Source organism: Rhipicephalus sanguineus, chromosome 10 (genome assembly GCF_013339695.2).
Source record: "Rhipicephalus sanguineus isolate Rsan-2018 chromosome 10, BIME_Rsan_1.4, whole genome shotgun sequence".
NCBI classification, from domain to species: Eukaryota; Metazoa; Arthropoda; class Arachnida; order Ixodida; family Ixodidae; genus Rhipicephalus; species Rhipicephalus sanguineus.
The window spans coordinates 11,261,979-11,289,937 of NC_051185.1; the positions used below are offsets into that span (position 1 = coordinate 11,261,979).

General features: G+C 44.9%; 2 protein-coding genes across 3 annotated transcripts; one reads left to right on the plus strand and one right to left on the minus strand.

Annotated features, from left to right (window-relative positions):
* Positions 1–298: 298 nt before the first annotated feature.
* On the minus strand, positions 299–12,443 carry LOC119407031 (fez family zinc finger protein erm). 2 transcript variants are annotated; one of them, XM_037673856.2, is made up of 4 exons: positions 12,308–12,443; positions 6,915–9,620; positions 5,878–6,627; positions 299–2,262 (listed from the first exon to the last, which is right to left on the minus strand). In XM_037673856.2, exons 2-4 carry the CDS (start codon positions 6,916–6,918, stop codon positions 638–640), a joined length of 2,379 nt encoding a protein of 792 aa, XP_037529784.1. In that variant the 5' UTR covers positions 6,919–9,620; positions 12,308–12,443; the 3' UTR covers positions 299–637. The 2 variants fall into 2 exon arrangements, with proteins under 2 accessions (XP_037529784.1, XP_049275922.1); XM_049419965.1 differs by having other exon boundaries at positions 6,915–10,754.
* A 36-nt stretch (positions 12,444–12,479) lies between these two features.
* On the plus strand, positions 12,480–27,688 carry LOC119407033 (tRNA (guanine(6)-N2)-methyltransferase THUMP3). Its single transcript, XM_037673858.2, has 8 exons — positions 12,480–12,766; positions 13,693–13,926; positions 14,100–14,389; positions 17,212–17,281; positions 19,404–19,528; positions 19,812–19,902; positions 25,796–25,933; positions 27,066–27,688. Exons 1-8 carry the CDS (start codon positions 12,509–12,511, stop codon positions 27,174–27,176), a joined length of 1,317 nt encoding a protein of 438 aa, XP_037529786.1. The 5' UTR covers positions 12,480–12,508; the 3' UTR covers positions 27,177–27,688.
* The last annotated feature ends 271 nt before the right edge of the window (positions 27,689–27,959 follow it).

The following is a 27,959-nucleotide window of genomic DNA, read 5'->3' on the forward strand; positions in this document are numbered from 1 at the left end:
ACCCGTCGTATTCCATGACGTCATCAATTTGGTTCGGGAACTTCAAAGCGGCATCGCAATTTGCATTTCCTTTCTTCACTTTCAAAGCATCTCCTCACGGCAAGCATGGCTATCTTATTATTGTGAAAGCATAATTTACTAAGGCAAGAAAAATGTTTTTTCTCTTTAGCAAGCTGATTACATTTAAGCCTGCATTTGACTGCACGGCCTTATATATAATGGCTGGAAATCAAACCCATTATCTAGTACATGGTAAAATAAACGAAGGCGCTGGCATTTTATTGACACCACATTGACACAGGTATCTCTGAATTATCAAAACAATTAACCTTATCGTTTTAATGTGGGGTGCGGTGCCTGGGCCATATGCAAAAATAAAAAACGCTACTAACATGTGTTCATTCACTTGAACGTTTATTGCATACAAGGCAGAAAAAGGCTGTCAAAAAATAAACATGAAAAAACAACTCAAACGCTCTGAAATACTGAGCACACTCACCAGGCCCATTTGGGAAGCAGAAATGGTTTTCAAGCTAAGTCACCGTGTAACTCAATAATAAACAAGGTATTTTCTGGCAAAACTTAAGTGCAGGAAAACATGCTTAGAACCCAATTGTGTGCGCAGTATATGTTACTTTTAAAACTCTTTTGAAGGTTGTTGCACGATCTTGTCATCAATACTTGACCCTTGAGAGCCTTTGTCATGGTCTCGTTCGACAATGTTAATAGCATCTGGATATTTTCCACTGCCACGGCAGGTGCTGGTGCCAACTCCAGTCGACTGACGGTGGCAGTGATGGGCCTTGTGGTACTTCAACGCGGCCGCGTAGGGAAACGACTTCGCACAGCCGTCACAGTGGAATGGTTTCTCTGTGGAGTGCGAGGACAAATGGTTTTTGAGTCCGTGGAGCGCCACGAATGCCTTGTCGCACAACTTGCACTGATATGGTCGCTCGCCGGTGTGTGCGCGCATGTGGACCCGCAAACAGTTGTTCACGCTGAACCTGCGGTCACACACTTCGCAGCGGTACGGCCGTTCACCCGTGTGCGTACGCATGTGTTGCCGCAGCGTGTAGGACAGCCGGAAGGTCTGGCCACACACCTCACACTGGTGCGGCTTCCCGCCCGTGTGCAACAACTGGTGGGGCCTGAAGGCGCTACGGTGCCGTGTCTTGAACGGACACAACGGGCAGGCGTACTCTGGCTGCTTGACAGCCAAGATGCCCTGCCGGGAACTGTACGAGTGCTCCTCGGCTATGTTCATGGGCCCGAGGCTTGACACCGTGACGTAGTAAGCACTGTTGCCTTGCCGCGCCTCTGCGGCCCTCGAAGACTTGTCACCGGTCACCGAAACGGTCCTCGAAGGTTCAGACGCACATTTGATGACTGCTGCGAGTGCTTTCTCCACTTCCGTAGCATTCAATTCATTATCATCATCATCGGCAGTCGAGGATGCGAGTGATCCGACACTTGTAGCTTCGACTGAGGACTTTGCAATTGTCAAACAGCCTTCTGCTGGTTCGACACCAGTTGACGAAGCACTCCAAGGTGTGGGCTCATCTAGAAATACATGCGCTTGCTCTTCTCCGATAGCACTGCCCGTATTGCGCTTGAGCAAGAGCGTTGAAGGTGTGATCGACACAGCGCTGGCTGCTAAACCAGCGGAGGTATTCTGCGGCAAAGCGTCACTTACCAGTATGTTTGCTTGCTCTGTGCCTGTATTGCCAACTACATTCCGACTGGTGGATTGGGCATCAGTCCCTATATCTGTCACTGCACCCTTTTGCACCGAGTCAGCAACTAGCACGTAAGAGTGTGCTTCTCCCATAGTGCTAGCTACGTTGTATTCGGTGAAGTCTGATAAAGTTGTGGTTAAGTCAGCACCAGCTGTTGAAACAGTGGCTGCATGCAGCGGTACAAAGCCGGTGTCTAGAACATAAGTCTGTCCTGACCCTTCTGCACCAACAACCTTGAACTCGCCGAAAGAACTCAAAGCCGTGGTTAGCGCAGCACCATTCACAGAGCTAGTCACTGTACCCTGGTGTGCAGCATCAGCAAATGGTACATAGACTTGCTCTTTCTGTGGTAATCCCTCAACGTTATTCTTGCCAGGGGTCGTTTCTGATATGGGCGGAGCATTCTGCCTTTCAAGCTTGGAGTAGACATAGACGCTGCCAGACGAATGAAAGTGGGAACTGCGTGACGTCTTGGGGATCTGCTGCGGTTTCACTTCACGCATGTGATGACGAAGTTTGTCGGGCACTGCGAAATTAAGAGAAATCATTCAGCAAGGATATATGTAGTGTCCAGTTACTTAAATGTTCTTACGTCACAATGCACAAGAACCTCAATGAACTTGCAAGCACAGGAATACAATAGGAAACAAGAAATACATGCAACTAAACTGTCCTATCCTAACAAACCAAATGATAATAGGCACTAAGTTGTGCAGGTGCCACGACAATGGAGCTAGATAACAGTGGGAAATGAGCTCTGCTAATAAGAGCCCAAGGTATGAACACCACACTATTTAGTGAACACTTGAACCCACTTATAAACTCACTCATTTATTTGTTTGACAATACATAATTGTCGTGGTGCAGGAGACTAAAGGTGATATTATGAGTTGCCTGACTAGGCCTCAAGCACCACCCTGTACATTCATCACACAACGCAACTACATTGGAAAAAAAAAGAGTGCATGAGTACAACATTTTGATTAACGGGGGAAAAAAGCTTATAGAAACACAGTATAACAAGACAAGGAAAAGACAAGGAGACATGCGACAAGTCTGAAAATGAGGCCGTTATACATCAGTACTCAGCTATATTTGAATTTAAGCCAGGAAATAAGGGTAAAATACAAAATTACAATATAAGCCAACAAAACTTCACAACGAAAACCGGATGAAATATGCCTTTTCTCCTATGTACACCTTCGGCACCACTTTCCAGGTAGTTCACGTACAGCTTTTCAGTAAGCTCTTTAGACAAAATGCGATTCTAGGCAGGCATATCACGATGAGACATTTCTGTTTTGTATTTTTCCTCGTCAGCTTTCACAAAGAACGGCTGATGTCAGCTTAAAAGTGGTGTCCGATGCAATGAGCCAATGATGAAAGTGAAAAAACAAACTAGGCTCGTACAAAATGCAGCTCCAGGATAGCGATGCTTGGCAACGCCTCATTGTACAAGGACACAGTCGACGCAGACACGCAGCCAGTGCAGCCACGGTGAAAGGAAATTCACAGCGTGGCGACATGGTCGAACTGTTGCCGATTCCTCACAACACAAGCGAAACGGCACAGACATGCAAGGGAGATAACTTTCTTTTCATTTCACATCCATATTCCCATTTTCTTCAGCAAACTTTGAGAAGTACATTAACACAAATCAAGACCTTGCAGTCTTTTGTTTAACTCCAAGCTGAGTATTACCAGTCGCCGGAAACCCTCACTGTGATATGACCCTTTGAAAATCAGCCCATATTTTTGTGCTTTCATGTGGTCAAGGCCTCCATCTTTAAAACTCAAATCTGGTCATTATAACTGACAGGCCATTATAGGTGGGATCGTTAAACCATGTTCCGAATGTAGCCCCCACACACGAGGACCAAGATTGCATGTTTTCGAGTATACTTGGAAAATCAATAAATTGAGACCCATTGGTATTCATACTTATTCGCTTGACGCCCGAGAGTAAAACGAATTTCGAGATATCAGAGGCATTTGCAACAAATATATATAAGCTGCATTTTCCAATGCAAATAAAAAAAACAGAAACAAGAGGGAAATAATCATGTTACTGTTGCAAAACACTTTTACCACAAGCTATATTACGTGTATATGCAACTACAAAGCATTTTTTTCTTAACATTAATTGAATTTTCATAATTGCTCAAGGCATAGAGCTAGAACCTGTTCACTGATTTAGATTATTCAAAGAGGTGGATGTTATTTCACAAGAACTTAAAGTGCATAGTTAATTAACAAACTTCATTAAAAATATAATATATAGTATGAATACATCCCCTGTTTTCTATTTTATGTTGTCGTGTATTTCGTGCCTTTTCATGTCAGGAGTCAAAACCAACTCGCACAACTTTCCATTGAGCTGAAATATAGTAGCCAATTTATTTACCAAATGCACTGCAATTTACAAACCAAATCCAGTAATCTTACTAGGGGTGTGCGAATAATCGAGTTTCGAATTCAAATCGAATAGTACCTAATCGAATAATTCGATGTGGCTAGTATTCGAAGTTTTGAATAATTCGACAGGACGAATATCTAAAACACGACAAAGGGCAATGGTGCAACTTGGTTAGGGTGGGGTGGCTAAAACTAACGCTAATGTCGTTACAGTAGGCCTTTCGTTAAAACTTTCACCGACACCCTGGTTCAAATGCGAGCGCATGCTGATCTTAAAGGAGATTATGTCATTTCTGCACGTAGAAAAACACATGAGAAAACTGTCAAGCCCTTCACAACTTCGGTCCCGAAACGAAGTCACGGACTTCTTGCGCAGTTCGGTCGCATATGCCGCAAGCGCCGTGCGTCCTGACTTTGGCCTGCGAAACCCTCGGTGATTGGCTTTGCATGTAAAAATTTGGCACGCTCGGCAATCGCCGTCGCACCGCACCACTCGTTCAGAAACCGCCACCTTTCCGGCGCACAGTTAAAACGCTGCTGTGAACGGGCGACCGAAGATTTTTGGGCCTGGAGCACCCATGGCAATTAAGTACATTACCGTTGTCAGATGAGCCGTATTACGCAACCATAGGGGAAAAAATCTAGCTACCTCTGTTAGCTGTTAGGAGGTTAGGAGTGGCGCTGATGACTGGAATGGTGGCTCCTCTATCAACATGCTTTCGTGCGCATAAAAGCTGAAACAAAAGCCACTCCCGAGCAAGTGCATAATAAAGGTGACAGCACGCCGTAGCGTACCTGATTTTTCCTTTGTCTTGCCAGAACTGGTGGTACACATTTTGTGCAAGTATACTATTCGATATTCGATATTTTTGGCCACTATTTGGCACTATATTCGATTTGAATTCGATTCGAGATGAAATTTCACTATTCGCACACTGCTAAATCCTACAATAGAGTTGCTTGGAGCAAATTTTGAACGGCCAGAGGATTTGAGATAGGTGCTGTCAATCATGTTGTAATACTACCCTTTCATTTTACATATTTATCAATGTGTTTATGTGAAGCTAGAAAAAAACATCATCACAAATGCATTTAGTCACTCATTTTCAAAATGCACATCTAGAAACTGGTGTCAGTCTGAGAATTTTTTCGAAATGAATATGGGCCATAAGGCAATCAGTTTAAGTACTAATTAGAAAAGCCTTTCTTCATTATTATGTTATGCATTATTGTTTTTTAGAAATAATGTTCACCTACTAGTGTAATGCTGCTCAGGAAATTTTAGAAATAATGTTCACCTACTAGTGTAATGCTGCTCAGGAAATGGAATCGCAGCATCGCATCTGTAACTCTACCTCCGACTTTGCAGGTTCCAAGCACAACACTCATTAATTACAAGTATTAAAAGCAACAAGGTGACAAGCAAAGTAACATGTCACAAAATTGGTCGAAGGCACCGGTCCTATATGCTTAATCTGTGTACCATAGAATTTACTGCAACAGTTTCGAGAACAAGGCAGACTTGTGCTTCATTCACAGATAATAATGGAAGCAATTCCGGCAGACTGCAAAAACTAGTGACAAATTCCAAATGTTCTGACGGACGGACAATACAAAACCTAGGTCCATTAGTTTTCTGCACCACAGACACGTCCTAGTGTCAGTCTTCACTTCTAAGCTAGATTAATTGTGAGCCAGTGATATTGCTGCTCATACTGCTGCTCACCTGTGTGTGTGCGCCTGTGGGACGTCAGTGCATTCAGCGTTTTGAAGGCTCGGTCGCACACGTTACAGAGGTAGGGTCTCTCGTCCGTGTGGGTGCTCTTGTGCTCAGTCAGCGACTTCCTGCAACTGAAGGTGCTTGGGCATAAACTGCATTGGTATGGATGCTCGTCCGTGTGTGTGCGCATGTGGTACCGCAATGTCGACTGCCGTAGGTAGCCGCGTCCGCATATGTCGCACTTGTGTGGCAGGATGCGCTTGTGCATCCGCCTGTGATGGATCATGCTGGCTTTCCACTTTGTCATGTACGGGCAAAACTGGCAGGCGTAATTTGCTTGCCTCTCTAGCAAGATGCCCGCCCCAGATGAGTAGACGCGTTCAGTGAAGAGACTTGCTCCTTTCTCGTGCGATTCCGCGCACGATTCAGCACCGATGCAGACAGATGGAATCATGGCCTCCGAACCTCCGTGGTGGCATGTGTCTTCAGAATCTGCTGCACCCTGGAACATAGCTGCAGAAGCTTTCAAGGTTGCTCCATCGACAGCTGCACCACGCTCTTCAAAGGCGCCCACTTCAGAAGCTTCAAGCGATCCGGCTAGTGGGTTGTCGTCGTGCGAACAGACCCGCAGATCTTCAGATGGAGGAGTGCTACGACTGAGTGATGTCTTCGGAGGCTGCCGGGAGCCAGATTCAAGAACAATGAGGTCTTGTTTTAGTAAAGGCAGAAGTCCAAGGCTGTGCTCTTCAACCAACCCTGCAATGTTACAAAGCACCAGTCAGCAAACTAAAGGGTTTAACAGAAACTACTATGTCAATACTGGAACACTCAAACTAGCTAATGGTCATGACATTTCTTGCACAGGTCACACCTGTCAGTATGCTAACTTGTTTCTTAATATATTATCCAAAATTAAGATCACACTGAGAAGCAATAAACTGAAATTAAGTTAGTGCTGTGCAGTACTAACGAAGGTAATGCAGCACAATCACAGATATTACAGGAAAAGATTTCGCAAGAGTAGGTACCACATCCACACTTACCCATTATTTCCAGTTTCTTTACCCTACATTATGTTTAAAACACAAAAAAAAAAAACACATTTTGGAACATTTCCTAGCATGAGACGATTCCTATTGAATAAAGATGCATTAAGCCCATGACCACCTAAAATACTGGAATAAAAGCATGCACTCTGAAGTTATTCACAAGGACAAATAACAAACATTTTGTTCTGGAGTTAATCAGTCAATATTATAACAGTTCTAAATGAGAGCAAAGTGTGTTCAGAGAAATAAAAGTAGGTACATCTTTACATTATCAGCACTGCTGTTAGAAAAGTAAAATATGATAAAATAAACTAGTACAGGGCCAAACACACCACAAATGGCTCTTCAACGGTCGCAGGTTCGGTCCCTGCCGGCGGCAAGTTATCTTTTCGTCCACTTTACTTTCTTCACATCTATATCCTAATTACTAAAAATAACATCCCCTATACTTTCCTTGGCATTATTGTCTCTTAGTTCTTATTAATATTTGAGTTTGAGTTTATTCAACCACGTGACAAGTACATGAAAATACACTGTATACGTGGTTTGGTGCGAAGGGAAAAAAGCTGCATTTCACAGCTTGACTGGCCCCTTCACCCAGAAAAAAATCCAAATTACAAATTACAAAAATTACAAAAATTACAGGCAGCGGAAAGCGACAATACAAAAAGAAACACGCATGTGGCCCATGACAGCAAATAATAGAATGACAACTCTGAAATACATACAAAAATATTCATAACAAAGCAATGTATGAAAGAATGAAACTAAATAACCATTTCAGAAATCACGCAACATTCATTTACAACACAATCAGCACATCTGATTTAACATTTCAGTTTTAGACAATATACGCAGATCATCAATTGTTAGTTTCCATTTGTTCATCACACTTGGAAGACGGTAACGTAGCGTTTCGAATCCATAGTTAGTGCGAGGACATGGTACATGCCAAGTCTCCGTATACCAAGTAACACAACTGGCAGGATTTGGTTAAAACAAAGAAAACAAAGAAAAATGAGCCCTTAAAAGTCATCTTTCCTTCACAAATGGCTAAGAAAATACGAGGAAGAAGTGCAAGATGCAGCTTCATAAAAAAAAGCAACATAAGAAACATCTTGCTCATGTACACAGACATCATTTGATAAGCAAAACAATGATCACAACAGATGAAACAGGTAAGCGTTATCAACAAGCTTACTACATGCTCCTAGACAGACTCAGCTAGTTTGACCTAAAACAACGTCATCAAGAATGCAATGATTGGAAACCAAACACATGACTTGTCACACTGTCAGAAGTGATCATTGCACCAAATAAAAAAACCATTAGGCTGTACAATCACTCGCCGTGTGATGGCCCTCAAGCCTTTCACAAATATCATGCTATTACCAGTGAATCCAAAGCATATGAACATAATACTAATGCTGCAACTGCTTCAAAGCCATTAATAAAGGCTTATCAACAGGGAGGTAATATGTGGCTTTGAAGGAAAGTCTAGCTAGCTATATGGCATAAAATACTCCAGAACTGAGAGCTTGGCAAGAGTGTATAGCCAAAAAGTACTCTTAAAAGTTGCAATATATTGCTACAAAAAAAAAATAAAATGGTTTTTCAATCCTCCTTGTAATATAAAACGCTTTTCAAGCAGTTGCAAAAGCAGCCTTACAGTCACAGGATACAAGCATGACTGACAGGATTTCACAGTTCGTGGCTAGCAGACAGAAAATGGGCAGTACCCCACCTAGACACACAACATTACTCGTATCTTCTAGCAATTAAAGCTGGACATGATTGATTGGGTGAGGGACATTATTTTTTTAGCTTCCCACCGAAGAAACAATGGGTGCAGATTAAAGTAAGGCACGCAATTAAGGTACTCTTGCAACACGTGCTGAAGCACGCATTCTCTGCAAGTGCACGTTCATCATGGAAACAGTTTTTCTGCAGAAGTGGGGCACATGCAGCTTCCAGGGTATCTGCATGCCTTCAAAGGTAGCACCTCGAGGTATAACAGGCCACAGAGGTGACATTGCGGAAACTGCGATGCTGACCCATGTACCTGCCTTTCAGGCAGTTTCAGTCTCACACGACACTGTCTTGCACCTGTACGGCAGCTTGATTGTATGTGGAGATGCATAGGCATGACATCTTGTTTCCAAAACTTGTGCTTCTGATGCTTTTTCTTTTATACGCGCTAAAGGCGCCGGTGCTATGCCATGCCGCTTTTGCATCCTCATAGCCGTAGCACTTGTAGTTGTGTATGGGCAGAAAGAGCAGGTACGCATTTTTGAATTGGCACAATGTGCCCAGCCGTTTGCTGCAGCTGCATTAATGCTTTGAATTGCTCTGCCAACCTCTAAGAATGACATGGCATCACATCGCCTTTGGCAACACGCACTGCAGCTTCTGAAGCTAGTGACCTCGTTTTCCACTCATTGAGTCTGTATTCTAAAGTGGCTTGCAAGTGCGAGAACCTGTCAGAGTGCAACAGAACTGGCTGCCACAGACCCAGCTATGATATAACCACAGGCTCACTCTTTCAGTATAATAACAGTCTTGAGCTGTAAGTATATGTCACTGATCAGTGGTAGACCACGTGGGAGCTATGTCTAAGACACGTGTCAGAGTCCGAGATTAAGAAGGAGGAACTTGTCTGCAGCTGGCAGGAATCCTTCACTGGCATTCGTAGATGTCACACTGCAACACAGGAAGAGCACTTAGAAAAATGTTGCGTTCAAGCTCATCACTCAATACTCCAAGGGAGCCTTGCCTGAAGAGCAGGAATTGAAAAACAAACTCACTGAACTGGTGTAAAAAAAAGCCGAGGGCTTTCGAAGCAACCTAACGTACAGAAAAGTTTAACTAAAGTTGCAAATAGATTTCAACAGAGCAACACCAATGCCAACTACAAGCTACAAGTGATTGTATAATATTTAGCAGTGCATCTATTTGTAAAATGTCCTTGTTACCAGAGAGAAACAGTACTGTAAAATCCAGGAAGTAGTGACTTATACCAGCTTACAATTACATAAACGTACTTGCAACAATCTTGCACAGCACACAAGGTATCTTTCTCCTGTTGCCATATGCTACTTCAGAAGTGGCATATACACGTACCATTTCTTAGAAAAATCTCATCATGTCCTAGTGATCACTAAACAATGCACATAAGAAGAGCACAGAAAACGGCATTTACACCACATCCATATTAATTAGATTAAAAATGGCTCCGACAATTCTGGGCATGCAAGCACTAAACATAGTGTGTTCTCACACAGCCAACGACTGCGGCTGTCTAATTCTTTCCAAACTATAACTAATGTGAAATATAACTAACGTTGCTGCACGCAGTACTTTGTAAAGCAGTGGAAGCTAGCTTATATTATATGATTGTCACACAAGGCAGTAGTACAGGAGAAGTAGGAGGCTTGATGAGATGAATATTATGAACATGGGGTGTCGCTAGAGCCAATGTATCGACTAGTGGTCTTGTCTTCTTTACGGTAGCAACTGATTTCTTTAGTTGTCTGTCAAAGCGTGAGGTATGAATTTTTATTTGGATTGGAGTCAGAATAAGGTCGAAGTACCTGTGATCACTGTACGCCTGTACTATGAACAAGTGCCCTTTAATCTGTATACTAACATGCTACTCATTACATATTGTTGAGGTGATTGGATCACTGCAAATGACTGGCTGAGAACACTACTCCACACATCGCAAAGGAGAGTTGGTTAAACAAAGTGTAAAGCAATGCAACGGTAAAGGCCTTCGCGATTCCAGTCCCAAGAAATACGTCCAGGCTGTACTGTGGTTGTCTTCCATACTCCATCCTGCAACAAATTGCGGCACAGCAGATTTATAATGTCATGGCAATGCCATGATTACTTTTTATTGGTGACTGTGCATTTAATGCACAGAATTGAGCATATAGCACCTAAAGGGAACATGCGTCAAATGTCCTAAGCTACTTTTCAAAGGTGGTTGTCCAAAGCAAAAGACAGCAAAAATGTATCAATACAGCTGCCTGATTTCCTTGCCTCTGCTATGCTTGTTTTACGCAAACAGTTTGTATGCATGTACGCTACAGCTCATCAGCATTAAAAGAAATGCCATACATTGCTAATGCTACTTTCTGTAAGGCACTTTTTTTTTTGAAAGCCTGCCCTTAGTCATAGTAATTAGTGGCGTCAAAAGTACACATGCAATCAAGGCAGTGATGTGGGCTAGTTGGTTTGAGTCACTTGTAATCATATTCGTAGTGCAAAAAAAAAAAAAAAACAGACACAGATACAAGTAAAGAACACATACACAGGATGGGCGCTAGAAGCACACTACATTTTAAGCACACTACAGTGCTTAAAAAAGGCGAGGATCAGGCAACGCGAGAAATCATAGAAGCGTTTGCTATAAGCGAGAATGAAAGAAAATGTGTCAGTGTTGCGTCGGTTGCTTGAGTATCTGAAAGCAAACCTTGCGCATGTAAGGTGGTAACACATGGGGATGCAGTTATAAGAAAGCACCTCGTAGTGGGATGGTGCGCATGCGCTCATGTCCGACGGTTTTTGGCCTTTTCATGTTGTCTTTCAGTAATAAATCAGTTGACGCTAGCGGCCATCCTGTGCATGTGTTCTTTACTTGCCTGCATCTGTTTTTTTTTTTTTTTTGCGCTACGAATATGATTACAAGTACACATGCAAATTTGCTTCGTGTATAAGCCTAATGCAGACAGTGATGGGTCTACAGAGATATATAACACAGTGACCAACCTACATACTACAGTACTAGAAACGAAAGCATAACGAAATGGCAGCAACTTTCATGCCCAGGTAATGCTGAATGTTGGACGGATGTCACAGTCATTTATTAATGACCCTCCAAGTTAAAAGTCGAGTTATTCGATCTCGTATTTCGTACACAGGGTGGCAATTCAAGTTGCAATTAATCTTAACATAGTTCGACGTAATATTTGCCCGACTCATGCAGAATACGTCATAACTCATTCGCAAAGCTGCGAGCTTTTCTGATACATTTACTGTTGTCATGTGCGGTGTCGAAACGCAATACTGAAGAAACAAAACGCGCCGCGATACACCACCACTTCTACGTTGATCCTAAGAGTCACTCATACAAAAGCGAATAGTAATGACAGTAGACATTCATCACGCACGCGCAGGTAGTAACACTTTGTACCTAATGTGAACACATCACTTTTGCGAAGAGCTTTATTTTAACGAGCCCGCGCACACGTTAGCGCACACTACCACCGGTCATCACATCACGAACATGCGAAGCTTGACCATCGACACACTAAGATTGGAGGGCATGCAAATGGGAGCAGCTGCAAAAACAGTAGCGGGTAGTTCTTTGGTTGTTTCATTCTTACGCTACTGGAAGTAGATGTAGGTAGAAGCAGTAGCGGGCAGTAGCAGAAAACACAGTAGCAGTAGAGCTGGTAGAGCCTGCACAACAGTCGTGAAAATGACCAAATACGCAAGGAGCCACCCGTTACGCGAGCCGTTGCGTGAGCGATGTTTCAAGCCGCGCCAAGCCGAATCCGGAGATTCGAAACGGCATTGGTTTGAAAATGGCCGCCACGTCTGACAGCACCGGCAGCATGTCTGACGGCGTGGAGACCGTAGTATGCGAAACCAGCAGCTGTGATGCTGCGTCAACTGCGCCAGCGGGCGAACACACGTTCGAGTCGACCTGCCGCATCGAGGCGACCGTGGTTACCGGGTTGGAGCACATTGCACGCGACGAGTGCGTCGACAAGCTGGGCGTCCGTCCAGAGACGGCGCGCGGCCGCGTGTTCTTCGACCTCCCAATCGACCGCGTCTCTGAGGTGGGTTTAGTTAGCTTCTAACAATAATGTTGTGTTGTTACCGTGACATATCCACCAGCGAACTGTAGAAAAACTGGGAGCGCACCAAGTGAAGAAAATGGTCTATTTTGATGTCACATGGGGGTTTGAAAACCTAACGCAGGTACGCGCTCGTCGACCACTCGTTCGGGAAACGTTCGGCGTTAATGCGTAAATAGTATGAAAATGCGTTTACGTATTTGGCGCGTTAGTTTGACGAAACCTTCATTGTTGTGTATGAGGATGCTGATGTTAAAAACTCGTATGTTGGAAGACGGACGCATAGAGCGTTGTGTGTGGCGTTCGTTCTCGAGCTGTTGCATTCGGCGTCTGTTGCGACAGTTATGACAGCTTGGTCAGGTGTTGTTTTCCGAAGGGCTCAGAATTGCGGGGTTTAATCCTAAAAAGTGCATTACTAATTCGAAACGATGCTCGAAAGTGCATAACCCTGCTGTGCACAGACGCGGCTGCACAAACGAAAGTGCACAAACGCGGCTGTTAACTATTGTAAGACGACAAACGAGAATAGGGTACCCAAAGCTTTGCGTGCGCAATCGCTTATGTTTGTTGCCACTGCACATGCGTCATACGCATATCGGCAGTGGTTGACCCAGAGTGCTGCTGCAGCCTCTGTGATTGGCTCAAAATGCCACCATTACCAAATTTGACACCGTCGGGCGAGTTGGTATTGCAGTTGGTATAACAGTTGTTAGTCTGCGCTCGTCTCGTAGTCCTTCCCTTCGTGTTCGTGTTTTTCGCGCAAAATGCAATCTGGATAGCGGAATTCCAGAATCGCACCTCAGGCCTGAACTCCAAACTTCATCAACTCCAAACTGATTTGTTAATGCTGTTCAGTGTGCATTCTTTACGTATTAGTTGACAAAGTGATGGTGGTCGATTGACAACAGGTGTGGAGCCTCCAAGGCGTGGACAACCTCTATGTGGTAGTCTCAACCTTCTCAAACATGGAGGTGCCCGCGTCCAAGGAGGAGATGGAGGCCGCGCTCGTTCCCCTGGTGGAGAAGATGCGCTGGGAGACTGCTCTCGAGGTGTGGAGGCGGATGCGCCCGAGCGCCAAGTTCGAACTGGCCGATTTCTTCCGCAAACACCAGAAGGAGGTTCACAGTGGTGCCGGTGATGAGGTGACGCAAACTGCTTATATTTTCTATCTTGTAATTCAGTGTGTTTTAATGATTGCCAACAGACTGAAGAGAGAGCTCCAAGTGAAAGTGCCGTAATGCATTTTCAGTGCATTGCATTAACAGTTGCAATGCATTGTACCTGAACCTGCTGCATCACTTTGCTTTTAAAACAGAAAGAGGCAGAGAAGAAGGAAGGTCCCAAGTTTCGGGTGACTTGTCACCGGTCGGGTGAGAATCACAAGTTCACCTCGATGGAGGCGGCGGCTGTGTTCGGGGGTGCTGTGAACGACACCTTCGGCTGGGGCGTGGACATGCGCAACTTCGACCTGGAAGTGGTGCTGCACGTTGACCCCGGATGCGTGTATGTCTGCCTTACACTGACCCCTGCCAGCCTGCACCACCGGCACTTGGAGCACTTTGGACCGACCAGCCTTCGCTGCACCATCGCTTACAACATGCTCAGGTCGGTATTAGAGAGCTTTAGTGCGTCCGCAAACTTTGCGTTGGTAGGGGACACAGTGTGAAACAAATATTCACCCTTCAAGATTTGTGTTGGTGTTATACCGTAGCCGTAAATGTGAGAGGCCGGATAGGTGGTGCCATCTGGTGTTGCAGAGATGAACCAGACAAGCACTGTAGTCACTTACAACCTAATGGCGTTTTTCACTGGGAGGTTTGGAGTGGCCGTCAAAACCCTGAAGCGACCACTTGGATTGCACCAAGCTAAATCTACCACTGGAACCCGGGAATGCTCCACATGAGATTTTGCCGGTAGTTATTTATGCGCACGTCACGTTAACTGGTTCTGAAAACTATTCCTGCTTCCACTCTGTACGTTTCCATGGCAACCTTGGTCGTCGCTGCAAAGCGCAACCAAGGTTGCTGGCAGAATGATAGAAGTGACGTGCCGCTCATCCAATTTTCGCCGGAATCCGTGTCTTGGTGATGGAGCAAGTGAGAGCCATCCGGCGTGGAGTGCGTTGCCCTGAAACGACCAGTGGAATGCACGAACTCGCTCCAGATCGACTAGTGAAAAACGCCATCAAAATAAATACAAGCTGCGCCCCCAGAACTGCTGCGTGCCTGCCATTCATCTGTGCTGGAGGGTCGTGCTGGGTGGTTTCCATTCCAACCTTAAGTACTTAATCGCTGTTGATGTCAATTCTACGCATATTAATAATTAAAAGTTTGTCGTCCCTACTTGAAATATTAGGTTTCCCTGAGCAGTGATGGTGGAATCTTTCCGGAAGTTTGCCAGGAAGTTAAAGTTCTTTGACCAAAAACCAGTGACATGAACAGATGTCTATATGAGAAGATCACCTACCTGAAATTCACTTAAGGTGCTTGACTTCAGGAAAATGAGCAAATGCAATTGGATGGGGCCTATGCAAATTTTCTCGTGAGTGGTGCAGCCATGGCTGTGGGTGGAGCTTATACTTATTCTGTAATTGTAACCAAATGCAGTGCATTCTGCTTCTGTGCTGGTGTGAATTCTCGGCAGCTGCCTAATTTCGAATGAGTCGCCTTTTGAAACTCTTTTACCCTCAAGGACACTAGGTGAAAACAAACGTGTCTATAATTGTTGTTGTACGAAGCGTCACAAGATGTCAAGACCATCGTCGAGTAACCCAGTATTCCGTAAGCCCCTTGGCATATTCTGGAATACCGGACAAGTTAGAAACCTCTACTTTGTCATAAGCCTCTGTTTTACTCGGTGTGAAAGCTATTCTACATGGTTAAGCACCTGCTTACGATAGGGCACTTAGGAAAGGCACTCTAGTAGAGATACGAAAGGTTTATAAACTTAAGAAGACTGAGCAATGCTTTGATTTCTCTGCAGTTTTGGCAACCATGGCCGGTGTAATAATCTAAGGATGGGCTTTTCCCCCATTCTGTCGCTATTGCTTTTTTATCATTCACCTGTCGATACAGATTATGCAGTAAATGTTAGAACTTACAGGTTGTGTTTCAACCGATTCCTGAAGCATATAAAAAGAATAATAAAAAAATTCTTGCCCAGTGGTGTTTTGAGGCTCAGTACCTCCAAATGACCCAGCACATGGTAAATGACGCGGCACGTGGTCTTTTATAAGGGCAACTCCTGATCACTGTTGTAGAAAAAACAGTGTGACTCTTACATGAGTTTATATATTATGCACTATTACCCCTGTCACACAGGCACTTGAAAGTCTTTTGAGCAAGAAGACTTCTTCCACAAAAGACTTACGTCCACAGACAGACAGGCAGAGAGCGATGTCCTCTTCAGAAGGGGTCTTTTCAAGAAACTGTGTTCCTAGATCTCTTTCACAGCAGTAAAAGACTAGCCTAGAAACCAGTGGGGGCCAGCAATTATGAAATGAAAAAAAAAAAAAAAAATGAGCAAGTCGCCTAGGCTCATCATAAAACTAATTTCATATATATTGTGGAAGGAGTAATAAACACTTTAGAGCTTACTTCCTTGTGTACTCTCATACATAGGTTAAATGAGTAGGAGATATCGCATGGGTACGCTCAGCGCGTCGCCTGAAGCGCGCGTGGAATCATAACATCAATAGCCAACGCCGGTGAGCAAATGGCCCTGGACGTGCGCAAAATGCAACGGCTGCAATGGTTGGGGAGGGACACTTGGACTTTATATGTCAAGACATATAATTTTATTTCGACTGGTTCTGTTTTGAAAGCTAGCGCCGCGCTTTTCATAGCACATTCGGAAGAAAGCACTAAAAAGGGATCGTCGGTGCCTTGTGTCTGGGAGGCAACACCTCTTCATTAAAGAGTCTTTCAACTTTTTAAAAGACCGCTTACGTAAAAGAATTTTTGCGTGTTCGTGTGACAGGGGTATAAGCTATGCCTGTGTGTGTAGGATTTATTTATTTGTTCACAATACCCTTAAAAGCACCCCGTCAAGTGTATTACATAAAGGGGGCCCAGTGCAAACATAAGGGTCATTACTGACTAGTCATCCTAGAAAGGATTTCATGCATCTTCTGACACGGCCACATATTTTGGCACTGGCTAACACTTGTAGGGCTACAACTAATGCACATACACTAATAGCCAAGAAGGTGGATGGGAAAATGGTGTTGCATTAGGTCATTTGGTGAGGACATTGCACAATTAGTGTAACAACATGTCTTCGGACCCACCTGTAGTATACTGCTTTCTTTTTGTTGGCTTTCCTTCCTCGCTATCCTGCTTACATTTCAGTTTTAAAAGACGTGCTTATTTAACTCATGGTTTCCTTGGTTTCCATTATCTGTCGGTGTCATACGTTTGTCACCACAGGCTGTGTGATCTGAAGCCGAGCGACATAGTGTGCGACCCCATGGTTGGCGGAGCATCCATTCCATTGGAGGTGGGTATCTTCTCGACATTTGCTTCTGCCACTCTTGGTCAGTTGCTTGATTGTGTTTTTTTTGGCAGCATTTCTATGGGGACCTCTCTGCGTGCTTGATTAGTGAAGATTTCTTAGCCTACTAAAAAGATTGAAACGAAAATTTTGCAGCATTTCCACAGCCTTGGCTGTCATGTTCTCTTCTTAGCAGACCTTGCAGACAATTCGAGTCAGTGTCATGTACCGTATTTACTCGAATCTAACGCGCACCTTTTTTTTCGGCAAAACGAGTCGAAAAATCGCATGCGCGTTAGAATCGAGTACCGGAAAAGAAAAAAACTCGGTTATCGTATTGCCATCGGCATTTCAGAATGGCCGCCTCCTACGCGCCTCGGCCATACCTCGGCCATTTCTGTCATTGTTTCAGTTCGTACGTGTGCTGAGGAGTTTGTCATCCCGTTCTGCATTCGCATCGGCGGCATGGAAGTGCCCACTCTAAATACTCGACGAGTGCACCACGATGTCGCCTTTAAAAGAAAAGTTCTTGCATGTGCAGACACGGACGGAAATCGGGCCGCATCGCGGCCGTTTGGAGTTGCCGAAACGTGCGTGCGAGACTGGCGCAAACAGAAGCAGAAGATTGTTTTACAGCAAAGCTTCACGAAAAAGTTTCTGTGGACAAAAGCAGGGCCAGTCTGCCGAAATCGAAGAGCGTTGACAGCGACAAGGAGTTGTCCGACAGCGACGAAGAGTGATCCATTACGCGACTCGTATCGCCGCCATAGTGGTGACAGTTTCAGCGGCAAGGCCCGCTGTTTGACTTTGCGTTTTCTTTTTTTTTTTTGAAACTTCAGTTCCTTAAAACCCAAATACTTCTTCTTCTGAATGTAAAGATGATAGAAGAAGAAGAGCAGATAAAAAGGAGGAGTGAGTAGCGTGGCAAGAGAGTGTCTTGTCAACGAAGGTGGGAGCACGAAGCCAAAGTGTTCATCTATAAGGCGGCGAGGTCTGCAGAAGCAGAAAACTCCAGGAAGGCTCGCAGGGCTTTTATCTTTGACCGTGCGAGAAAAAGGAAGCCTTCCACCATTGTCGGAGGGAGACTGAGCAGGCAATAGCAGCTCGCCATCACACATCGTTCAGCGGCCAGGGCAAGGCAGGGGCAAATGATATGCTCCAGCGTTTTGTCGCCGCCGCATCTGCGGCACGCGGGCGATGAGCAGCGACCCGTAGAATACATGCGTGCCGCATGCCAAGCGCTGCCGGACGGCTGGCGAAGCAGCAACCATTTCTCGTATCTGTCCAGGCTGGTCTCCGGTAGGGGTGGCGGTGGTTTGCCGTTTGCGACCCGCGTGTCAGGGTGGGCCGTTGGTAGTAGCTGCTGCAGTCGTTGCCGGGAGTAGTCTGACAGGGCTACTTGCCTTGGTGACTGGGGTGTCGCCATGGTGTGCTGCCTTAGCGTCAGCGTTGGTCTCCTCGTTCCCAGCTATCCCAACGTGCGAGGGAAGCCAGTGGAGGGACAGATGCACACTGCTAGCCTCGATGGCGGTTAGCTTGGCGTGCAGCAATAGTACGGTAATGCCGGCTTGGTCTGGCTGCAGCAGCGCTTGTAGCGCTGGCCGGGAGTCGCATAGGATCGCGATGAACATGTGCCAAGCAGCTCCTTGCATAGCATAGTCATTCATCGTACAGTATAGCAAGGGGCTGGGAAAGGGAACTGAGTACTGTAAAGGTGGGGAAGAAGAATAGGGGGAGGGGAGAGGGTGGAGCTTGGCATACCCTTGTATAGTATAGTTTAGCAAGGGGATGGTAAAGGGAAGTGAGGTTGAGGAGGAGGGTACTGAGGAGGTGAGAGGGTAAACCATAGCATTGCCATGTACAGTATAGTATAGCAAGAGGTGGGAAAGAGAAGTGAGGGTGTGGAGGAATAAGGCACAGGTTAAGAGGAGGGAAAGGAGGAGACAGGGCAATATTGAAAGAAGTGAAGAAAGATGATGAAAGAACTCAATCTGCATTCACCAGGTGGTGGCACTTGCTTACCAGCTCCGCTGTTTACTCAGATTTTATATGCGTGGAAGTGGCTTCAATTTTTTGTCTTCATGGGTCATCCTTGTTTTTAATGAGAACACCGTTGGCATCCTTGCAGGGTTGTGTCAATTGGCCCCAGACTGTGTTTGTATGCGGCGACAACCACCCATTGGCCGTGCAGCGCTCTTATGACAACCTTTCCGCACTCAACGAAAAGCGTGCCAAGGCAAGCCCAGAGGGAAGGTGTGTATTCGCTAGGGCATCTTAGTGAGCTTATTGGGGCATTTTTGTTGACATGATTGATTGCTCATAAAAACGTAAACCACGCAGAGGCAGGGACAGTATTTTCTCAGAACTACTGGTGATCGCAATTTAAGCGAGATGTCTTGGTGTTATTGAGTTGCGTGCGGCGCATATCAGCCCCACTGTTTCGTTTGTAGTGGCCCAAGAAATATCATGCATCTTTGAACACACCAAATGGCATTTTAACTTATTGAAGCTCTGACTTATTGCGATGGTGTTGCAGGAGCAGCCAGCTGTGCATGGATATTTGCCAGTGGGATGTCTGTGCCCTGCCACTTAGGACTGCTTCTGTTGACGTCTTCATCACAGACCTGGTGAGCTGCTCTGACTAAGTCTCTGCTTGGTTGTTTGATTAGACAAAGTGCGCTTGTTGGGCCACTTTCAGTGCGAGAGGCATTGAGAAAACTATTTCATATTGGTGTTGAAATCAATCTTGGGCAGTAAGTAACTAGTTAATAGTGACGTTACCGGTGACTAGTTACTTTTCAGTCACTTGTAACTGCAACAAGTTACTTTTAAGCTAGAAGAACTTGTAACTGTAACACTGTTACTTTTTTACACAGTAACTCTAACAAGAAATGTTGTTAGAGTTACTTCCTTATTATAAAAAGTTTATCCAACAGCAGCATTCGTTAAAGTGGACAAACAGTTCGTGCTTTCCACTTTTTCGAACTTCATCAACCGAGGTGCAACAGTGGGTCAGTGATCCCGGAACTGATATCAGCGAGCTGGCGAAGTTGTCCAAGATCAAGAAGAGAGTTATCCAATGGAGCACAGAGAATTCGTTCAGCGTGCCGGCTGAATGCATATTCAGTGAAGGACGCAACATATCCTTCATCAAGAGAGGGAAGTTCTCAGATGCCAACTTAGAGAAACAGCTCATCCTAAGTTAGAATGAGTTTTAGAAATAAATACCCTGACGCAAGGGTGCATCAACTAAACACTTGATGCAACAAACTGAGGCATACACAACGACTGCTGGTGTCGGGCTTGCACGTGCCCCCATTTAGGTTCCGTTCATCTAGGGTGTTACCACGTGCAGTTTTGACTACCCGCATGTCTTCGTACTTTTCTATTAAATAAACTCTATCATCTGGTTTGTGATCTATGTTAGTTTTATACAGCAACAGAAAAGTTATGACATTAGTTTTTTACTGTAACTGTAACAAGTTAATTTTGGAAACTGTAACAGAGTTACAGCTTTTTGGCTTAGGTAACTGTAACGTTGTTACTTTTTGCTGGTAACGTGGGCATGACTGACTCGAAGGTCACTGTATGGAATCATGGTTGCTGCAGCCACATTTTTGATGGAGGCGAAAATGCTTGGGGCATGTGTACTTACATTTAGGTGTATGTTAAAGAACCCCAGCTAGTCGAAATTTCTGGAGCCCTCCACTATGGCGTCCCTCATACTCATATTGTGGTTTTGGGACGTCAAACCCCAACAATTATTCTATTATTAGTGACCGTGACTGGTTGAAATGAAGCATGAACATCAGGCAAAAAAAGGTAACTTTATAGTTCTACTGTTGTCGTATAGAGTGATGCTTCAGCCGTGAGACGTTTCTTCACATGTGAACTAACCTCTCTTAGGAAATGGTCAGGTGATTTTGTGCTACTTGCTGCTGTGCGAGATGCGTAATCACGGTGGGTAAGGTTCCATGACATGGCTGGCCATCGATGCTGGCAGGTGTAGTGTACTTTCAGGGAGACGTTTTTCATTGAAAGGCTTATCTAGCTCTCGCCTTGTGTCATGCATTGATAATGATCCAACACACGTTCGAGAATGAAAGTGTAGAAAGCTAATGAGGGGATTGTTATTGAATTGCTGTGGGATGGGAGACTAATTGAGAGTTACTCGTAGGCCCGCCTGTGAACATTTACGATATTGTCCTGAAATGCCAGATTTTTTTTTATTGCTTTTTTACCATTGTGTTGACACCAATATTGCCAAGTTTGGGCACGAGCACAGCTCCCGGAGGCCCCTTTTTTTCTCTTGAACTGCGGATCAGTTTAAAGATACTGCCCTGTCGCGGTCTCATGTCTCACGCTGGTGTCACGCAGTCTCATGTCTCTCGTTGGTGTCATGCAGGTCCCACGTTTGATATGCATAAGTCAAGCAGGCTGCGTGTTTAGAACGCCAGTGCGCGCTTGCCCATGAACGCCAGCGTCGGGAGTTAGGCGCAGAATGTTTGGAGCAGCAAACAGTAGAAAGATGGTTCAGTGGAATTTTTTGCTGGGCGAGTTGGTTCATACTTGCAAGGAAAAATGGTAGCGCACAAACTGGGCATGGACGCAGAAGACACTGACAAGCGCAGACTTTCAACCAACTTTAGTTTTCGTCGCGGTCAATATATGAGCACATTCACTCACGTGATAACAGTGGTAATCACATTGTCACACTCTGCAGATTACAAAAGGCTGCGCAGGAAGCTCATTTCATGGCTCATTAAAGAAATTGAAGTTTGACTAACACCGGACAGTGCATCAACGTTCGTGCTAGGGAAGATGAATTATCAATTATCAGTAAAGAGGATGCACATTTGCCTGCGCACGTCCGACATTGCACGTGTGCTCGGAATTTCCGAGGCATGAAGATTTTGGGCAAAAGCCATGATAACACTGGCTATGAACTGATGGAAGCTTCTTATAGCTAGTTAAGAGGGGATGCCTGTAGATTTATGACTTTATTTGAATTTTATCTTCGTTCCACCTTTGTTTTTTTCCAGAAGGGGTTTTATCTGCAGTAACAAAGGATTTGCACTGGGTTCTGTGTGGCGCCTGCCTTGTGCAACATATTTTTAGCGAACCTGGATCGTTGCTTGTTAAGTACCTTAGAGAAAACTAGTGTTATCAAAGTCTTTTGATATGTAAATGATTTTTTAATGCTTTTAAGGAAACCCTCTGTTTTTACTCTAAACAAGTCAATTGATTTTATCCTTGACGCTTTTCAGCAATGTGGGAAGGGCCTGACCTTCAGCCATGAAATTCCTTATAATGACTCACTGCAGTTTTAGATTTACGGCTTTGTTTAAGCGGTTACGTTTGTTGGCCATACAGCCCCCGAGCACAGAAGGCACTGTTGCCATATGACTCTGTACAGTCAAAGCTAGTTAAGCGGGGGGGATTGTGAAACTTTGCCTGGCTTCTGCGCTTAGAAAATGCCCGCATGCTATGCAGGATAGCTTTAATGACCAAGTTCGGCGAGTGTTAGATGCTGGGTATCCTTGCATGATCGTTACGGCAATCACAGAGGTTCTCCTGCGTGGAATAAAAGCACTCCGTTTTGGTGCGAAACCTGGGCCGCAATCTGGGCGCCGACCTGGAGTGTTGCCCTACGTGCACTGCACTTCTCATAATTTGAGTAAGGTTGCGAGCAGGCACGATGTGCCGATGGTTTTTTTTTTCTGCCCCAGGCAAGCTGGCGGGGCTCTGACTGAAAACATCATCTGCAAAGAAGAAAGCCGGAGGGTTCAGCAAAAAGCACGAGCTGCTTATGCATAGGTCGGCGAAAGATATAGAGTTCACTCAGACTCACTCATGAAATATATTTTGCCCTTAGGGCTCACTCAGACTCCCCAAAATTTTCCTAAAGCGGACTCACTCGGACTCTTACTCACTGAAATTTTTTTCAACCGGACTTACTCGGACTCAAACTCGCTATATTATTACTCACTCAGACTCAGAATCACGGCTCGGTCTGAGTGAGTTGACTCATGAGTCCGTTAATGTATCATTACTAGGGGTGTGCGAATATTCGAAATTTCGAATATTTTTCGAATAGTGTTTGCTATTCGATTCGATTCGCACTGAAATTTTACTATTCGAACTATTCGAACTTCCCAAAGACAAATGCAGTCAACGTCCGGTTGAAAGTGACCCCTTCAGATTTTCAATATGCTTCACCTCATTACACTCTCGTACTGCGGCAAAGCTGCCTTTCAAGCTCCGTTACGGTCGAACTTAGCCAAGAGACAAAGTCCGGTTGGAAGTGATCCCTAGATTTCCAATACGCTTCACCTCATCACACCCCCGTATTGCGGCAAAGCTGCCTTTCAAGCTCCGTTACGGTCAAACTTGGGCAAGAGACAGTCAACGTCGGATTGGAAGTGGTCCCTAGATTTTTCAATATGCTTCACCTCCTCACATCCCCGTATTGCGGCAAAGCTGCCTTTCAAGGTCCGTTACGGTCGAACTTAGCCAAGAGACAGTCAACGTCCGTTTGGAAGTAGTCCCTAGATTTTCAATATGCTTCACCTCATCAGAAGCCCGTATTGCGGCAAAGCTGCCTTTCAAGCTCCGCTACGGTCGCAAATGTATTAACTCAAGAAAACGCTGGTTCCAATATGGAGATGAAAAATGTGGCAGAGTTGGGGCTCAATTAATGCTGTTTTGGACCTGAAATTTGGGCAGGAAGTCCGAAAAATCGGACACCGAAGGTTTTTAGCATCCAAAATTTCAGATGTTCTTATATATCTACGTCTACGAGGCAGATTTGGAACTCCGGACTTGAAGGGAGCACACCCTTGTCTGCCACACCAGTTGGCCTTCCACAGAAGTTGAAAGAGGAGGAGAGGCTGAGGAAATGGCATCTCTGCCTATCACGTGTAAAGTGTTGTCGGCAACACTTTGGTTGCACCAAATCATGTACATAAATACAATTCGGCCTCTACATTGCCTCATTCTTGATAAGAAAGACAACTATGAAATATGACCCCACCAGCGCTTCATCAACCTAGCAAAAAGAAACACTTTCATGTTGCTATCTCACAAGAACATACTTAGGGATTCTCTGCAACTTTTTCTGTAATTTCACTTCGAAATATTCGAAAAATGTTTGAGAAATATTCGAAAATTATTCGAAATTATTCGATTCGATTCGCACTCAATCTTTATTATTCGAATTCGCTTCGCACCCAAAATTTTGCTATTCGCACAGCTCTAATCATTACCTTTATTGACCATGGTGTCAATGCTCTTTAACAGCAATATGTTGCATAATTGGTGCTCTACTTGGCCCCTTTTCATCTCGTGTCTTTAAATAGTGGTTCCAATCCAGTAAGAACATTCTTATTGAACGATATGACCTACGAGATATTTTTATCAAGAACTTGCCACTTGCCGTGAAAGAGTTTGCGGGAGAGATGTCATAGCACCTCGAACAGAAAAGGATATGATATATCACATAATCACGCGAAAAGAGCAGAGAAACACAAGAATACAAAAAAAACAGAACAGAAGGGAAACACAGGCGAATCAATGCTCTGCAGTTCGTACAGCTTTCATTTGGGGTGGAACTGACTGGCTTTGATGTTTTATTTTTTTCACTCTGCCAGTGGGCGCTGCTAAGCTGTTATGTCTCAAGGTAAGACGGGACTGAAGCTTCCAAATCCACTCTTTATTATAGCGTCGAAGTGTACTGGTTGGTGGCTTCTTCTGCTCTCTCTGTCGAAGGCAGCGGGTGTCCCGAGTGTGGTCCTCCGGGGCAACTGAAAATGGTTTGAGAGGTGCTGACACCTTGGTGTGCACAGGGGCGCGAAGTCTGGCGAGCTGTGGTTGGCAGTTGGGGTTGTGGCTGGCGGAAGAGATGATGGAGGCGATATCTGGGGAGCTATTCTCGACGTGTCTATCTAATGGACGTGTGCATTTCGGTGGAGCGCATTCAGTTACTCAAAAAAGCAGCGAGCCGTGACATTATTGCGCTCTTGACCACGTCGATGCACCGAACCAGCACAATACACTCCCATCGTAAGAAGAAAGTAAGCGGATGAAATGTACAGTAACAGAACACTTAAACAAACTGGCAAGTCTGTCCTTGCATGTGAGTGTGTCTCAGATGCTTGCATACGATGCAGGGAATGCATACCAACCTTCACAGGTGCTTTAAATGGGCGGCCACATTAAACCTCATTCGAGGGCTAACACGATCATAGAATCGGGAGTTCATGCATGGTCTTTGAGATTCGCGTGGTCAAAAGCGGATCTCTGGAGGCTGCATTTGTTGCATCGAAGTGCGTTCCAGCCTCCTCATTTGTGTCTAGAGTTGTGAAAGCTCCGTGACATCAAAAAAGTGTTGCGTGAGAAGAACTGAAAACAAGGGGCGGGCTGCTTGCCGAGCTCCAGCGAATGCAGCATTAGATGGACACATCGAGAGTGGCTTCCCTGGCATAGACCTTCCAGGAGTTTGTGCCTTCTTGTTTCATGCAGCCCTTTGGCAAGCGTATGGGATCTCGACCGGATAACCGGGTGCTGTACCCCAAGCTGCTGCAGGAGCTAGCTCGAGCTGCCCGTCCTCGCACTGGGCGAGCAGTGCTGCTCACGCAGGACAAGAAGAGCCTGTCACTGGTGAGCACGTGCACGCTTTCCTACTGCAGTGGAGTGTCATTGAAAGAGCCAAGGTAGGGGCTAATTGGCCATGCACAGCTGTTGATTGCAGTGCGATACTCAGACACACCAGAGAAGAAAACGCAAGGAGAACACTGGCACAAACAGGGAAATTGAAAACGAATAACTTTTTAGTATTTACCACTTTCGGGATGGAAATACTATACGTTTTCCTTGCATTTTTTTCTTCTGTGTCTATGTGATACACTGCAATCAGTAGTCATTTGAAAGTTTTGGAGAAGTTTACTCATCTTCTGTAAACTGTTGATAGGGTACCAGAGATGGCTGAGAGGTGCTAGAGTCAGCTTTCTCACCAAACAGTGTCAGCTCAAACATGCTGACATTTTTTGGTTGGGAAGCCTTGAGAGTGCAAGAATATCTTGAACAATAGACCTGCGCCTCTGACAATGCTGCCATTGTGCGACGTGTTCAGTCATGCTCCGTCCATTTGGAAGACCATCTGTGTTCCTGCATTCTATAGCAAGAAACATGAACTTTCATGAACAAACATCACAAAAGTTTCCATTTGTCTGCTACACTGCAGAATGCCATTTCGTAGCAGCTCTACAGAACACTCCCTAAGACTTGTATCATTATTGGATTGCTTGGGCGGAGGATGTCTGGTGAAAGCTGCAGCATTCTCTTTCTGTAGCTTTGTGTTTCAGGGTGTCTACCAATTTGGAAAACCGGGAATTGTCACGGAATTTGGACATGGTCTGCAAAAGTCAGGGAATTGTCATGGAATTTTTGAAAAACCTGGCTGGGTCATGGAAACTGACTGATGGCAGTCTGTGTGGCTGTCATGAAAACCATCTTTCCATTTGGCCATCTTACCATCTTTACCTCGAGGGCTTGTTTCGAGTACACAGATCCAAACAGTCTTACCAGTCAGGGAATATGCTCAGAATCATCTTGAAAAACCTGGAAAAATCTGGGAATATGGAAAGGTTAAATTGGTAGACACCCTGTGTATGCACACAAAAACTGAGCCCAAAGAATGCATAGGTTACCGTACGGGTCAAGAAACTTCGCAATATGTGTCTTCTCTCGATCCATCTGCACCTTGGTCACGTGCAATGGCTCATGTGTGCAGGCCGTGGGACGGCTGGGCCGGCTGTGGCGCCAACTGCGTGTGCATGGCGTCAATGTGGGTGGCCTGGCAGCGGCCATCTATGTTCTACGACGCACCGACGTTGTCCTGTGAGCCCCCTGGCAACACCGACTGGAAAGCTACCGGTTGAGCCGGCTGGATGGTTGAGTGACTTTTCCAGAGGCAACGTAATAGTGCGTGCAGTGTGACAAGCCACGAAAACCTCGTGACAATCAGTGACGTTTTCTGAGTTCCCCGCTCAGCTCTTCTCATAAGCACGAGAAGGGTTAACACGCGGGCTGTGTGCGACGATCTCGTCTGTGTCAGGAGGACACATCCATGTTTGTTGTTTGTGGTGTGAAGTAAAACCTGAGAACCTTTTTTTGATCATTGGTGTTCTACTTATGTAGATCAAGAGTGAGGATTAATAATCTCTTGCTAGTTTTTATGAACCTGTGATAAAGATGTTAAATAGTTGGGTGTGCTTCATGGAAATTGTAACAAGGCTGTTATTGAGGCATATCCGAGGGTGTGCAGCCTAACGGCTATAACAGGGGCTCATAAAGTGACACGTACAAGCACTTACTTACAACTGAAATTTATTATAAAAAATATTAAAATATGTAAAGAGGAAGTGAGCCTACAGTTTTATCTCAAGCAGATCATATAAGACAAGGCAGGAAGAGGTAATCATTAGATAAGATTAAACACTATTTGGTAAACATTGCTATTAGAACCATCACTGTCTAAAGTGCGCCCCAAGAAATCTGGTCTCTTTATTAGATAGAGCAATAGATGGCTTGGGACACAATCACCCGGTTGGTGCATCATATGAGCTGCCTCTAGAAAGACCCAAGTGCATTTGTAAGCGCAGTGGTGTTTTCGAAGGCAGGGGAT

Excerpts from the sequence above, each read along its gene's own strand:
- LOC119407031 (XM_037673856.2), bottom strand. Across the intron at positions 2,263-5,877 it reads CCACAGGCGCACACACACAG|TGCCCGACAAACTTCGTCAT; the intron begins GTGAGCAGCAGT and ends TTAATTTCGCAG.
- LOC119407033 (XM_037673858.2), top strand. The coding sequence starts at position 12,509 with ATGGCCGCCACGTCTGACAGCACCGGCAGCATGTCTGACGGCGTGGAG. Across the intron at positions 12,767-13,692 it reads CAATCGACCGCGTCTCTGAG|GTGTGGAGCCTCCAAGGCGT; the intron begins GTGGGTTTAGTT and ends GATTGACAACAG. Across the intron at positions 19,529-19,811 it reads AAGGCAAGCCCAGAGGGAAG|GAGCAGCCAGCTGTGCATGG; the intron begins GTGTGTATTCGC and ends ATGGTGTTGCAG.